We start from the raw sequence: 14,914 nt of genomic DNA on the forward strand, positions 1-14,914 counted from the left end.
TGTGTTGCATCATAGACACACTTGAATCCGAAACAGTAATTTAAATTGCATTTTCCCTGTAAATGTAAATTGATAGAAATTCTCATTTGGTACGGATTGATTGTTTTAAAGTCTGTATTTTGATATACTTTTCCCTGATCCATTTCCATTTTGTTACACTTGTTACGCCTAATTATGGGAAAACAAAGATTTATTTCCATAATTGGCTCGGCAACCCCAAGGTTAGCAACCGTCTGTTCCCCTCCACTCGGCAGAAGATGAAAAGCACTAAACAGGAACACGAGTGCGTACGACCCCCGCTTTCTCAAGGCAGACTGGCAGAGTTGCTGTCTGTCAAAATAAGCATAATGCTGCTCACTAAATGACATGATACTGTATATGTTGGTACACATGTGTTCACTCACCATCAAAGATCTCCAGCTCATCAAACTGACGGCTGGTCTGGAACTGTTCTATCGTGAAGGTGATATTGTAGCCAGGTTCTACTTTGACCACCCAGGAGCAGGACTCAAAATGGGGGAAACCGTTGCCTGGTGACTGGCTCATGATGACACCTGTGGAAGCTGTCAGCACCTCATTCATGGGACAAGTCACTGTTGAGAGAAATAAAAGGCAGAGATGAAAAAAAAAAAGAAGAAAATTATACCGTAATTTCAATTACAAGAATAATGGTTTGCTTATGTTTTGCTGTTCTCCGTTTGTGTTTTCAAGACTGAAAGTAACTCATCACGGCTGCTCATTGTTTTTAGTGAATCCAATTTACCTTGAAGCACAGACTGGATGGGTTAGACCCATGTTGTTGTTGGAGGGCAACTCAATGTGACTAAAAGCACATCTAAGCTAACTGTCATCCTGGTCCTGCTGCTGCCTCAGTAAACAAAGCTGTCCATGCTAAGTCAGTCCAAGAAACGGCCTGTACATTATGTAATATTGCTGACTAGCCACGGGCATATTCCCTCCTCGTTGCTCATTGTCAGTATGTGACAGATGTGATGCTAACTTCACGCTTAATGCTCACATCTGCCTGGAAGTCCTATTGCTGTGACAGGTCTGGGCGGACCACATCCATCCGCTCTTCTAATCCCCCCCCCCTTGCCATTGGTGTATTGTTAATGGCCATCTCAATGACATCCTTTGACATTTCCAAGTGGTTTCAATCATTATCAGACGTTACATGGCGCTCCTGTCTGTTGCGTTTTTGCTGTGGTGAGCTTCTACACACACAGTGCAACCCCCCCCCAAAAAACGGACTGTAACATGACAGGAAGCCAATGCTGGAACGACGTCACAATGCAACCGCCCCATAGTTTTATTTCCCTTCCTATTGTTTTTGCGGCTCACCTGATAGGGCTGAGTGCTGAAGAAGGGGACTGTGAATTCACAAAAATATATACATGAGTTGTACTAGCTGAATAAGATACCATTAACCCACATAAAGTAAACATTCCACCTTCAGAAATGAACTGTTTTCTATTGTATATCACTGCTTCCTATATATCGCAAAGAATCCTGAAGGCCTACTTTGGCATGCATAATGGAATTAACTGATTGAACAGTGAAAGCAGTTTGATAAGAGCTCCACAATGAACAAAAGACCATTTCAGAAAAAACTAAAAACATATATTGCGCTTGTTAAACAGCAGCCAGAGGCTTTACTTACATCCGTAGCAGAAATAACAAAACACATACCAAGATGCTGCAAATGTGATTAAAAACCACTTCGAAGTGCACGTGATCAGGTGTTTTTTGCATGACATATTTGATGTGTGTGTGTGTGTGTGTGTCTTTTTATCGACCAAGTGCAGCAGGAAATCTAGCCGGGGGTGTAAATGCCCATGTTGTTGGCCACAATTTGAATACTTGAGCCTGTTCTGCCTCAGGGTAAGACAGCACTTGGCACTTGCAGGTCCTTCATTAGAGGAGTGAAAGAATGAATGCTCCCAATCACATTCCAGCAGCGCCGCCTTTGTGGGACAATGTGTAAACTTGTTTTTGTGTACGTGGTTGGGCTGTGTGTTTCTGTCAATGCACCGTTGTGTGTGTGTGTGTGTGGGTGTTTCTTAGCTTGTTCAACCTCCTCTCTAACCTCCTCTCTCTGTGTGTTCATAGGGGAAGAGATTATTAAATTTGCAAGAAAGACATTCTGGCAGACAGCCTGGGTTCAACAGCATTTGCAAATAATCCGGAGCATTTTTTTTTTATTCTGCTTGGCGCGTCAACTAGGTGGGATTTATTGCCTCAGGAAATGTCAGATAATGTCATGTAAGCTGTCACTCGCAGGCAAGGCATGTTAAAATAAAGCAGGTTCCAGTCAAACTTTTTTTTGCCTTTCAATATATTGGCATTACAGTAGCAGCAAATCCCAATAAAATGTAGCTAGAAGTAGGACTATATATATATATATATATATATATATATATATATATATATATATATATATATATATATATATATATATATATATCTGCAGATGTTTACCTTAGGTCAAGAATCTGTATACGTGGTTATGCCTTTATTGAATAGTTACAGCTGACAGCTGGAAAAAGGCAGCAACACAAAAGGTGAGATCAACATTGATAGGGCTCAAAATGAAATTTCACTTTAATGAGACAAGGAATGGAATAAGCCGGTAGCAGGAACAGCATTCTGTGAGGCATCCCTTCTGTCTGTGTATAAATTGTTTATAGTATGCAACAGCCTCCCAATAAAAAAATGCCGTGGGAAGGCTTCCGCGCAGACAAGCACAGATGTGCATCTGCATCCATACGTGAACATTTGTGCACTCCAGTATGACAGTGTGGACGCGCATACATCCGCAACACATCAAGCTTGAAGTGCTGCGGCGCTGTTGAGATGTCTTTACTCATGTTGCTATTTAATTAGCATAAGCTGAAGAGCAATAACAAGCTGATTGAAGGGGATGGGCCACAGCATAAGCATTAGCGTGAATCAGGCCCTAACAACTCTGGGAAGTCAGGGGTGATAATGAGGAAAAAAAAGGGGCAGCCGTAATCCGTTCTGTAGGACTGAAAGAAGGGGGCTAGGGCAAAAACATAATCTAGGGAACAAAAAGGAGATCGGCGGAGAGAGGCGAAGGGGCCGAGTGGGATGAAGAAAGCGAGCTAGCTGTGAATCTAATGTGATGGGTGATTATGCAGGTTTTAACCAGACATCTGTCTGGGGGATAAACACAGGGATTTGGGATCGGAGCTCATTGCGTTTCAATAAGGAATTCAAGCAACACTTTGTGCTGATGCGGTTGCACTGTGTGTGTGTGTGTGTGTGTGTGTGATGCTGGAACTCCCCGTGGTCGCAGAGCGCAAATGTAGTTAAGGGGCTGAGGGTCCAATGCAACCCAGTTTAATCAAACAGCAGGGAAATCAAATAATGCACAAATCAACTGGTTGCTCCAATGGCAGGAAACACAAGACAGGCTAAACCCATTTGCCATCGTGACTGACAATAATTATCTGGATTAAACAATGAAAAAAAAACAAGAGTGGTGACTTTTATCCATTGGCCTGTTTGTCAGTGTTGGGAGAAAGAAAGAAGGCAGCTCTGGGTATTGATCGACACCTAAACATGTGTAAATACCTTGCACTGTGTTCTGCTTTGAACCAGCCTCAGAGATGAATGAATAAATAAAAGAACAGAGAATAAAGGGCATCATGTGTGTTACATAAGAACAGAAGTCTGACGCGCGTGAATCAGAGGAGAGAAGTGGCGAGTGAGGGAGGAGGGAGTGCAGAGGATGAGAGAGGATACTGGCGCTGGGGGGCAAGCAACGCTGCAGAACCGCCCGTGGACTCCAGTGCTGCTCTCTGGCTTTACAATGACAACATCCACTGCTGTGGAACCCAGACACATGCTAGACCAGCGTGCATGTTTGTACAGTACATGTGCGAGTGTGTGTGATTTGTGCAATTTGAAAGTGTATGTGTGTTGGCGGGTGGGGGCAGCGAGACGTGCGCACGGGGGTGGGGGGGGGGGGGGGGGGGGTGGGGGGGCTTGTCAGAGCTAGAAGTGGTGATTTGATAGGTGCAGCTGCAGCCGGCATGTCCTCTGCATTTCAATGAGCTGTGCACGTCGTCTCTTTGCTGCCCTCCAACGAAGTCACTCTCTGTCTCGCCTCGCTTTTAAACTCCTGTCCGACTCTCACTTACTCGCCATCCCTCTCTGCTCATTTAGCAGTCTCTCCTCTATTTTTCCAGACAGATTGAATCAGAATTCTGCTTATTCAGAGTAATCTCAACTGTTCTCCTCCTACCCTACGCTCTTCTCTCCCCAACCAATCTTCTTACTTTCCTCCCTGCTCTCAACTTCCTCTCACTGCCTCAGCTTCTGCTATCTGTGGTTCTCCTCTCCATCAACCGGGTCTGTCTATGCAGGCAACGCGACAGCTTGCACGAAGACTGAATATGGTGGAACTGTTGGTCCCCGAGTATAAGTGTCTCTCAGCAGAAGGTGAAAAATGAACGGGCCACGTAAAACAAGAACATACAGGAAGCACATAGTCACGGCCGCAGATGTCTGCGAGTGCAGTGAAAAGTTAGCTGGAAAAAGGCAGAACTTCATCGACGAAAAAAGAAATTTTTCTTACTCACTATTTTCCTCACTTGCACTTGTCTCCGCTGTATCCTGGGTATATTTGTTCCACGTCTTTAAAATGAGCGCAAAATCTTCCCCTTTCACTGCCCTCTTTCCTTTACCAACTCTTCTTCCCTTTTCACCTCATGCTGAGAGCATTTGCATATTTATCCTATTTAGCACTGCAAATTAGTTGCATTCATCAAACTCCACTTACTCTCCCATGTCCACCACTTAACCCGCAAAACAGAGTGAGCCACAAACAAGGCCAATGACAGAGCAAGACAGAGGAGAAAAAAACATTTTTAGTGATAGAATGAAGGATATATGCGGCTTTTATGATATTATGTGGCTGAGCAAAACCAGAGGGACCCCTCTCTGCACCCAGTCTCTTGCCCAGAGCTAAAGTATTGCACACAACATACAGTGCTATGATGATACGGTGTGCTGGGAACACTGCACCCATTGATTCCTCTGGGAGGACAATATCTCAGCATGTAGAGGGCACCACAACAGCCACCCTCATCCTCATGGGAGCCAAGTATCATCCACAGAGATGTAAAGTGCTACCAAACTGATATGCAGCTGCGGCTCCATGACTGCAGGCAGAAAGTGTACCCACGGGAGCCAGATGTAACGCAAAACTCAAACTAGTCCACGAGTTTAGAGTGAACTGATCATGGCTAGCCCCGCTGAACGTCAACTCACAGAGGATCCCTTGGCAGAGGAAGACAGTGTTTCAATTGTGTAACACAATGACTTGTCATGTAGTCAATATGAAGTGTCTTTATATGTAGTATAGAGGAAATGTAGCTGTTGTTTTTGCAAAGAATGCATGTACAGCACATCATTGACCAGCTGCACCGATTGTTTCTTCGCTGGTGCATTGCACTGCTGGTGTGATTTTGACTTTTAGAGATCCTCGCTTATATGAGTATGGTGTCCTCTGTGTTAGCTGCTATTTGATCAGCTGATATACATTTTTTTTGGAGATAATGCAGACATAAAGACACACTGTATTGCACCAGCATATGGACAACAAACTTCAGTAATCATCAGCATTCAGTCACGTTTCAAAGAGGCCTATAACTAAACACAAAGACATTTCTGAACCCTTTCACAGTATTTTTATAGTCCAAAGAATTATAGGGAGATAAAAAGTAAAGGAGCAGGATGAGAAAAACACACTAAATGCAGGTAAGAGGGAAAGCGTGATCAAAATGTGAAAAAGGAGAACTCATGAGTGCAAGGTCGGCGGTTTGATCCAAGGACCAGCGGGATCAATATTGGCAGGGACAGTGAAAGAGCAGCGCTTGCCTCTCCATGCCTCCCCCAGGGTGCTCTCGAGCAATTCCCTTAAAGGAGCAGTGGCCATGGATGTACAAAGAGGAAGGCAGTGAGAGCAAGCAGTATGGTAAATCCGGAGGGGGTTATTTTTTTGGGTGTTGAGTTCAAATATCAACAATCTCCGTCCAGAATCGCTGACTCCACCTTTAACCAACCGTTCAAGTGAAGTTGCTCGGTGGCCAACCGTGTGAGTGTATACAGGGCCTTACTGAAAAAGAGAGCCTGCCTCTTCTTGGTTACGTTTTCAAAGCCTAGTGCATTCACTTACCATCACATGAGGGCGGAGGCCCCTCGAACTCCAAGTGTGTCCCCAACCGGCAGGTCAGGATGCTGTTTCCACTTAACTGGTAGCCTGGAAGACATCGGTAGCGCACTATGTCCCCTGAACAGAGAGAGATGGGGGGGGGAGGGAGAGTATACAGTTCATGAGGGATCAGAGATGGTGGCAAGAATCCAGGCTAACATGTCTTCATACACCAACCAGGGCTCCTTAGTCACAATACAGAAGTAATCATGATCCATTGTGTGTCTCAGTAAAAAACATACCATAATAAAACCTCACTGGGGATCCTATAGATAGATGTCAGTGTTGCTTCCTTTGTGTCTTTGGATAATAATGCGGCAAGGAGGTATGCAAATAAACAGATAAGGAGAATTAATCTCCATTGTCTTCTACAGGGGAGAATGAGAGCACCTTCCTCATGTCCCTCTGGCTTTCTGATTATTTTGTCACAATCATCCATTCATAATGCTGCCTCAAAATCCTCCGGCCTTTGTTGTTCGGGGTTGAGTCTGCATTCAGTACAATTGCCTTATGGGATATCTAGTCAGTATAGGAGTCAGTAAACCTGGGGCAGTGTAAATTGTCATATTCAAAATGTGAATTGAAAGTGGGAATAACTATTATAAAGTCACGACGGGATCGACATCCAATACAAAAAAAGTCAGGAGTGCCTAGATAGCAGTGATTGTGGGTGGCTGCATGTGGATGAATATGCCTTTTGGTGACAGAGTTTCCCCACCTACCGATTTTAAACTCTTTGCTTGCCATCAGGATCTCTGCGTTAGGAATGATGGGGGGAGGCAGGCAGAACTGCAGCCTGTAGGCTTCATTGAGAGTATCAAAGACATGAAAGGAGTCAAACACAGAACGTGCAAAGATGTCTAGTGGAAGTAATGATCGGGGCAGGAGAGTCATTTCCATACCTTGATAGTTGATGCGGAATAGTCCACCCTTCTCTGTGTTGCTGCGGAAACGTATCAGCACCTGATTGGATGTGCTACTGGGCGGGTCATTCGGCTCTCCATCAGTGAACACTCCCAGTTTCCTGACAGTCTCCTGTGGACCATCCCTAAAAGAAAAAAAAGAAAAGAAAAAGGTCACGGGTCAACTCAAACTTGAACTGGAGCAATTCACTGGAGTAAAGTGACGACAATTAACGATGAGGATATTCTGTCAGCAGCCTCTGCTCAAATGCTCACATGCTCGAGAACCATAAAGTACCTTGAGTCTCTGCGACGCATATCTGTGAGAAAAACCAAACAAAGCCGCATGCCATATTAGTGTCAAGCAGCTTCCAGCAGCAGAGTATAACCAAGCTGCGCTCACTTCGTCATACCCGAGGCAATTACTCTGGGCTGCTCTGTGTGATTATGTTGAAATAAGGTAAAAATGACAGATGAGTGTTTCATGACAGGTCTGGATTGCGCTGTTCCTGCTAACTGCCATCCAATGGGAGTGTCTCTGGAAGCTGCAGCCCAGCCTTGGCAGTCCCCTGGCGTGGGCATGGCCGATTAAGCCAGCTCCCAGATTCCTGCCACAACCATTCAGTTTAAAAACCATCTGTCTTTGGCTGTCAGACTGGGCATGGGAGATTACAAGCAGCTCTGGAAACGGCTGGCTAGTGACTGCTGCCTGACAGCCCTCTGGCCAAGCCGCCATTACGGGGCCCATTTCCTTGGCTCAGTACTTCAGTGGATAGATACACAGCGGTAGTAACTGGAAACTGGGGAACATGATAGTCCCCATTTTGGCTCTGCATGCGCTTGTTGGGAAAGATCAAGACAGTGGGGTGCCGTTTACAGAAGATCAACAATACGCTAAAAGTGGACATTTTGGCTCACTTTAGCCATGTATACCTACTGACATAAACTCCACATGCACTGAAAAACAAATCTTCACACAAATTTCGAGAAGCAGCCCAAGCCATTACACATAGATGTCACCCCACGCCATGTGGACTTCTCATGTGGTCGTCAAGTTGCCAGGTTGACTGGCAGTCAGATCTCCGGTCTCGCTGAGAGCTGGGACCTTTGGAGCTTGTCTCAGGGAGAGGGGATCAACTGGGACTGGCAACCGCCATGCATGCAAAATCCTGTCTTTGGTCGCAACATATGGCAGGCCCAGCCGCGCATTATGGAGATGATGAAAGGAAGCTTTACCCCCTTGATACTCGGTCAGGCAAATAGACACACACCTTACATAACATGTAGTATACACATATCTGTAGCCCCTGGCGGCAGTCATTTCTTACCAGACAGTGATAAAATCGTGTGGCCCATGAACCTGAAGAAGGGTGAAGTTGATTTTGATGCCGAAGCCGTGAGCCACAGTGATCAGCCAGGAGCAGTCAGCTGAGCTAGGGTACTCCTCTGGGTAACCCGGGGAGAAGATGGTCCCATTGTCCGATGTGATGTTCCCACCGCAAGGCACTGAGGAAGGGAGAAAGGAAGGCAGAGTATATCTATCATTGGGCCAAGAATACAACAGGAGACATCCATAATTCAGCCGCAATCGGTTGAAAGGGGGATTTTTCATCCCCTGCTTCTTCCTCTTCGCTTCTCAGTGTCTCCCCCACCCCCCCCCTCTCCCCCCCCCCCCTCTCCTTTACTCTTCGTCTAGTGCCCAGGTGCTTGTCTGAGCTACAGATTAGCCGGTAAAGCCTGTTAGCAAGTGGGGACTTGGATGGAGTGTTTTGCTCAGATAAGGCCTCAACCCTTTCCCACTGGGGTGAACAGAGAGAGTGTGGATATGAGGCGAGGGGTTGGTGTGGACTGGGCTTTTGAGGTTGTGTGTATACAGTTAGTGTATGAGAAGTGGATATCTGTGTATGAGTTTGAGTGACAGGAAAGGTTAAAACAGCATGTTTATGTCAGAGCTGCCTCGTCCCTTTATCCCCTTCACTGTGCTTACTAGGAGACATCTCAACAATACATCTGAGTAAAACAAACCGCAAATTACTCCTTGTGGCCCTAACTATCGCCAAGAAAACTATCCTCATGAACTGGAAAACAAGGAATAATACACACATCGCACACTGGAGAAACTTAATGACAGAATATATTTCAATGGAAAATCGAACCTCATCCATCACATACAATACAACAGAACACCATTGCACCTGGTCATCCCTTACTATGTTTCTGCAAACATGACACCACCCATTCTATTAATATTGAAATATGTATAGTATTTATACCGGTATATATATATTTTTTTTTTGTGTATTTTTTTACTATTGTTTTCTGTTTTGTTTTTCTTGCCGGACAACCAATTGAAACCCACGTACATGAACATCCATATGCACACATACTTACCTGTTTTAAATTTAAAAAAAAAAATTTTTTGGTTTGGTTTTTTAAATTATTATTATTATATATATGTTTTTTTTCCCTCCATCTCGAAAGGCTCAAGGACATTCTCACACACACACACACGCACACATACACACACACTGACTATATGATATTTGCTGGCTTTTATCCCACTGTTCTTGTCATCCTCTTGTTGTTATGTCTATGTATTGTCTTAATATTGTCTCGTGTCTTTCAATAAAAAATATTAAAAAAAATAAATAAAAATAAAACAGCATGTTTATGTCAGAGCTGACAACACTATAGAACCCCACAAATCCACACATGGCTGACATCCTGAGGTAAAATAAATATCCTGCACAGCCTGACAAATACATAATAACACTCACTCTCACACACACGCACACACACACACTACCCTGCACCCAGCATCCAATCTGCATGCATAGAAATTGTAACTGTATTTCCAACATTCCTCAGGAACTCAGGAGGCTCGAACCAACTTAACGATTACGAAGCTTAACATTCCCGCTGGTGCCCTTGGAGAAACCCCATGTTCACTGTGGCGAAGCATGAGAAATCAGGAAGGAGTGGTAATCGCAGAAGTGCAGGCATCTTAAGCAACCCAGACGAGTATTTAGCTTAACGGCACACCCGTCGATGGCTATGGGCATATGATCTTTCCCAATGCAGAGATTGCATGTTGTATCCTTCTGTTTCTGTGTCAGGTTATGTGTATGTGTTCATGTTATATAGCCGTCTGCTTCAGCCCTGTGGACCCTGTGTTGCTGGCTCACAAAATTTGACTGTTCACATTTTCAACTCTCTCTTTTAACAGTTTATTTAAAACTTGCTTTGGTCAGAGATAAAAAAAAATTAAAAGAATGTATTGAAGAGATGAGCGAAGGTTAAGTGTAGAGAGAAATAGAAACAGCTCAAAAAAGGAAGGGCACAGTGATATCACTTTATAGTAAGAACATTGTGTCATGATAATGCCAAGACGAGTACGTGAGTGGAGATCAAGGAACAAAAAGCAATGTCTCTCATCCCTCTCAGAGAAAATCTGTGCAAATCCTGCAGTGACAGTGAGTGTGAAGAGCAGGCTGTAGGTCAAATACAGATGTAACAGCATGGTTTGCTGCCATGTAATAACAGCTATGCATGTGAGCTGAGAGGAGATAAGCTCAATATTATTTTGTCAATTTGCTGTCCTCAATGACTATCTTCCAGTAAATGGGTAAACTGGCGACCAACCGACCAAACTTTCCATACTATCGCATATGCATCGGATTGAGAGTTAACGATGTAACTACGATTCTCCCGAGTGACCACCAGAGGCAGCGCTTTAACACTGAATGTCTCGAGAACGTGCATGTCAGTATTTATATCAAAAAAGTCACCTTGGACAGAGTATTATATAAGTAGAGTACAATAAGATGAGGATTTTCCCGATTAAGATGACGCAGAAAAACCTGGCAGGAGGATCAGAGATATTTGCTGAAGTAGAGAAAAAGTGGAGGCTAATTGGATTCGAATTGCAGACTTCGATGTTGATGCATAATGAATCATGTGGGATTACTACTCCTCAGTCCATGGGCTATTTGGGTTGTTAAAAAATGTTGAGTAAATAATCACACAAGCGTATGCAAGTGGGCCTAGTCCTTTGCGTCCTTTCACATCCCTCACACACACACACACACACACACACACACACACACACACGCACACACACACACACACACACACACACACACAGGTGTATCATTTTCTTGGATAATAATTTTTCAGCTTTAAACGTCATGTGAATATTGAAGATGCCTACAAAAAAGAAAATTGCTATGAAAGAATACGATTCCCTCCTGTTCCCTCTTCATTTTCCCTCTGTTGCTCCCTATCTCACTTGCATGTATCTCCCTGCTCGCCCATTCCAAGTTCCAGTGCCTCGGCCATCACCTCCCCGTGTAATTTTGCCAGCCTTATTGAATAATCGACAGCTAGAGCGTGAGAATGTGGGTGAAGGACGAGGCAAAAGAAAGAGCACCCAATACTTTTCTTTTCAATTCAGCCCCTCTGTCATTCCTCCTTTGTTTGCCTCCAGTCGTCTTCAGCACAGTATTGATTCTCATTGAAGAATACTTTGCCTCATTAATGGTGGATAATAATTCAGTTTCATTGCATTATTCATAATAGATAATCATTATCCCACTTCGCACGAATGATGCTCAATAGCTCACTACGTTCTAAACAGGAAGTCATGTTCTTACTTGCAGTGTAGTCGGCCACTTGTTTGGAAGACTAATATGACAAAATATATGATATTAATATGACAAATCGCACAACCCCTACCTTCGCAGCGAGGGAAAGGGTGATCCCAATTGCGCGTAGTGCCGTGCTGACAGGTCAGGATGGCATGTCCCATGAGCTGATACCCAGGCAGACACTCAAAGGAAATAGACTGGCCCACATTGTAGCCAGCACCCACCACCACTCCGTAACGGAAAGGCTCTGGATCGAGGCACTCCTGTAGCTCATAAGCTGAGGGGAGAGAACATCATGTACATCAGTCTATTGAATTAACTAAACATTTTTCCGAAATAGATACTTTTAATCAGACTCATTGTAAACACTCACATAGCATTAAGACACAATTAAAACATGCTGTTAAACAAAACATTAGGTAGAGGGTCCCATATGCTCATTGTCTGTGACTGCCTGAAGCTTGTAATCAATTCACACCTTTACGAATATGCCTCAACATGCCCCTGCTTTCTGATCCTGTTCTGTTCCTCCTTTTGCTCAACCTCCCACTCACTTCTCTTCCTTCTCAGACAGGAGTGAGAAGATGCCAGGAGCAGGTTTGACTTGTGCTGGAGGAGCATGATGCAGTCGTCAGAAGTAGTGCGGGTAAATAATTCCTTCTTTTTTTTCTTCCTCTCGGAAAGGAAAGCAAAGCAGGCAGTGAGCCTTGAAGAGCCAGGATATAAATATGACGAAATAAATTGATTTCTATGGATCATAGCTTCCCTTTGTAGGAGATGACTCATGCAAATACTGCAAAGAGGGGGGTATTTGCAAATATAATGCTTGATTTATATGCTAATGTACATAATTATGTAAATGCACAATGATACCTTTTCGATTGCTGGCTTGGTTGTTGAAAAAAAAAAAAAAATACAAACTTTGTGTGCTTGTTGCATTTGCAGACAGGGGCAATATATTCCTTGCTGCCATACAGATATGCAGTGAAGCCTTTTATTGGTACATGCTGAGGAAATCTTTTAAGTGATCAACAGTTGAGTATGGAGACATTTCTAGATTCTGGGGAATTTACTGGGTCTGTGGGCTGATTAGTCCGACAGTCAGTCCAAGAGCTTTACATGCATCACACTGAAGTGACGCTAACGCTGATGCTGTTACTAAACATAATTCATCTCAGACTTTATAGTGTATTCTGTGATTGTGTCGATTCGGGAAATAGCTCGGATCATTATAGTTACATTCTCTGCACCCGTGCCATTTCACTGACAGCAAAGATGGTTTGAAGCAGACAAAAAGCTCCGGTGACAACTGACGTGATTACTGGTGTTATCAAGCTGTGCAGAATAACGTAACTCATAATACTGATACTGGCTCAACTAAAACTGATTATGATCATTTTTATGACTATATATTAGCAGAGACTATTTTTGTCTGAGAAAATCCTAAGGCTGATCATAATTTCTGGCAATCAATCCTCTGCATCTCGGAGTACGATTTTCTTCAAGACTATTCTTGGTCTCTTACCCTGGTACTCGAATCTGAACCCCGGTCTGTTCTGTGAATGGTCACTATGGAAATACACTGTGGTCTCATGGGAGGTGGTGAGAAGGGAGGAGGGAATATCCTGGCCGCTGAATCGACCAATCACCGCGCTCGTATCCAGGGGACCGTTGCGTATCTCCAGAAAATCGTGGTTGGCCTCGGTGGAGAAGTTGAGGAACTGAAGGTTGGCTCCTGGGGAAAAAAGAAGCAGAATTGCGAAAGAGGCGAGAGTAAATCAACAACCGCAAATGTCATCCCCCACTCAAGCCCTACAATTTGTATGATTTAAGGTTCTAGAGAGCGGAAATGCTTTTAAGAGCCTCTCGCGATGCTCACCATAACCAACTGGCAGGTAGATTCTCCAGGTACAGTCGCTGTTGCTAGGGTAGTTGCCAGGGAAACCAGGGCTGAGAATCATGCCCTCCATCTCCTCCCGAATTCCACCGGATTGAGCTGGCAGAAAAAACACTTTGATGAGCATCTGCACACGGCGATTCTCCCAGATTTGAATAATACCACACACACGGTTCAACGCTGTTCTTTGTTTGTGATATTGGGAGTCTTAAACAACTGTAGTACTAATAGAAAATATTTGGTGACTTTATATGAGAAAAGAAAAGGTAGTCCATTTCGTTTCAGTTCAAACAAAGCAGAGGTGAAATATTTAGTCATTTTAAACTCGAATACCAAAGCCTGTAAAGCTGAAGTTACAACTATCGGAGAAAGAAAAGATATTTCGGGGTTTGTTTGTGGTGTTTCAAATGAAAGAGATGTTTTTAAAGCAGGCCAATGTGCTGCAATCTATTCTTGATTAAATGTTTAAATAAGGACATTCCCCTTTACCCTCACGCTTTCATGACATTAAATGTTTCATTTTTCAATGATATCAATGTAGTTACAATTTCAATAACAATGATGAAAACAATGTTGAAGATGAAAATTGTAAAATGTATTAAATTGTTTAAAGTGACATACAAAGACTCTATCTCACGATTAAGTAACTCTGGAGCTCTTTTCTTTCTACTTGAGGTATTAAGGTGCCATGCACTGAACTGTATATGTTGCTGTGCTTCATCCTTCTCCTTTCATCTTAAAACCAATGATGGATAACTGTTTGCTCGACTAAAAGAAGTGAAGTGAGGAGAAAAAAGGAACCGAAATATTGAGTAAAAGCAATGATTGGATCAAGAAAGATGAAACGAGCGAGAGATCCTGACACCAAAATAAAAAAACTAATTAAGATGAAAGGATGCTGAAAGTAATTGTAAATAATTTGCAGACTAATGAGAAAAAGAATACAGAGGTACTAGAAGGGGGGGGGGGAAAGAAACACTGCGTGTAAGATTAAGAAAGATTAAGAAATAAATGTGACAAGCAGCCAACATAAGTCAGAGGAGGGTGAAACCACACAAAGAGAACCAGTGTGCTGTACCATTTTGTTAAATGTTATCCTGTAGCGGCACCAGAAGCCTGAGGTAATCAGGAAACTGCTGATGCTCGTTAACACGATGCATCTTCCCTCGACTTTAACCAATCACCGTCCGAGATGGAACTAATTAGGCAATAGTAGGCTGCTGCAATAAGT

At 43.5% G+C, this 14,914-nt stretch overlaps 1 protein-coding gene across 2 annotated transcripts in view; it reads right to left on the reverse strand.

The window, feature by feature from the left end:
* csmd2 (CUB and Sushi multiple domains 2) overlaps nt 1-14,914 on the reverse strand; it is a gene marked incomplete at both ends in the record, with an annotated part of 212,096 nt that overhangs the window by 25,373 nt on the left and 171,809 nt on the right. For both annotated transcript variants that reach the window (XM_079287579.1, XM_079287580.1), the window contains 8 exons: nt 405-593; nt 6,203-6,316; nt 6,961-7,041; nt 7,141-7,286; nt 8,469-8,646; nt 11,875-12,063; nt 13,312-13,521; nt 13,666-13,782. In XM_079287579.1, coding sequence (XP_079143705.1) covers nt 405-593; nt 6,203-6,316; nt 6,961-7,041; nt 7,141-7,286; nt 8,469-8,646; nt 11,875-12,063; nt 13,312-13,521; nt 13,666-13,782 — 1,224 coding nt within the window. The remainder of the gene's footprint in view (nt 1-404; nt 594-6,202; nt 6,317-6,960; nt 7,042-7,140; nt 7,287-8,468; nt 8,647-11,874; nt 12,064-13,311; nt 13,522-13,665; nt 13,783-14,914) is intronic.

This window comes from Melanostigma gelatinosum (assembly GCF_949748355.1).
Source record: "Melanostigma gelatinosum genome assembly, chromosome: 17".
NCBI lineage: Eukaryota > Metazoa > Chordata > Actinopteri > Perciformes > Zoarcidae > Melanostigma > Melanostigma gelatinosum.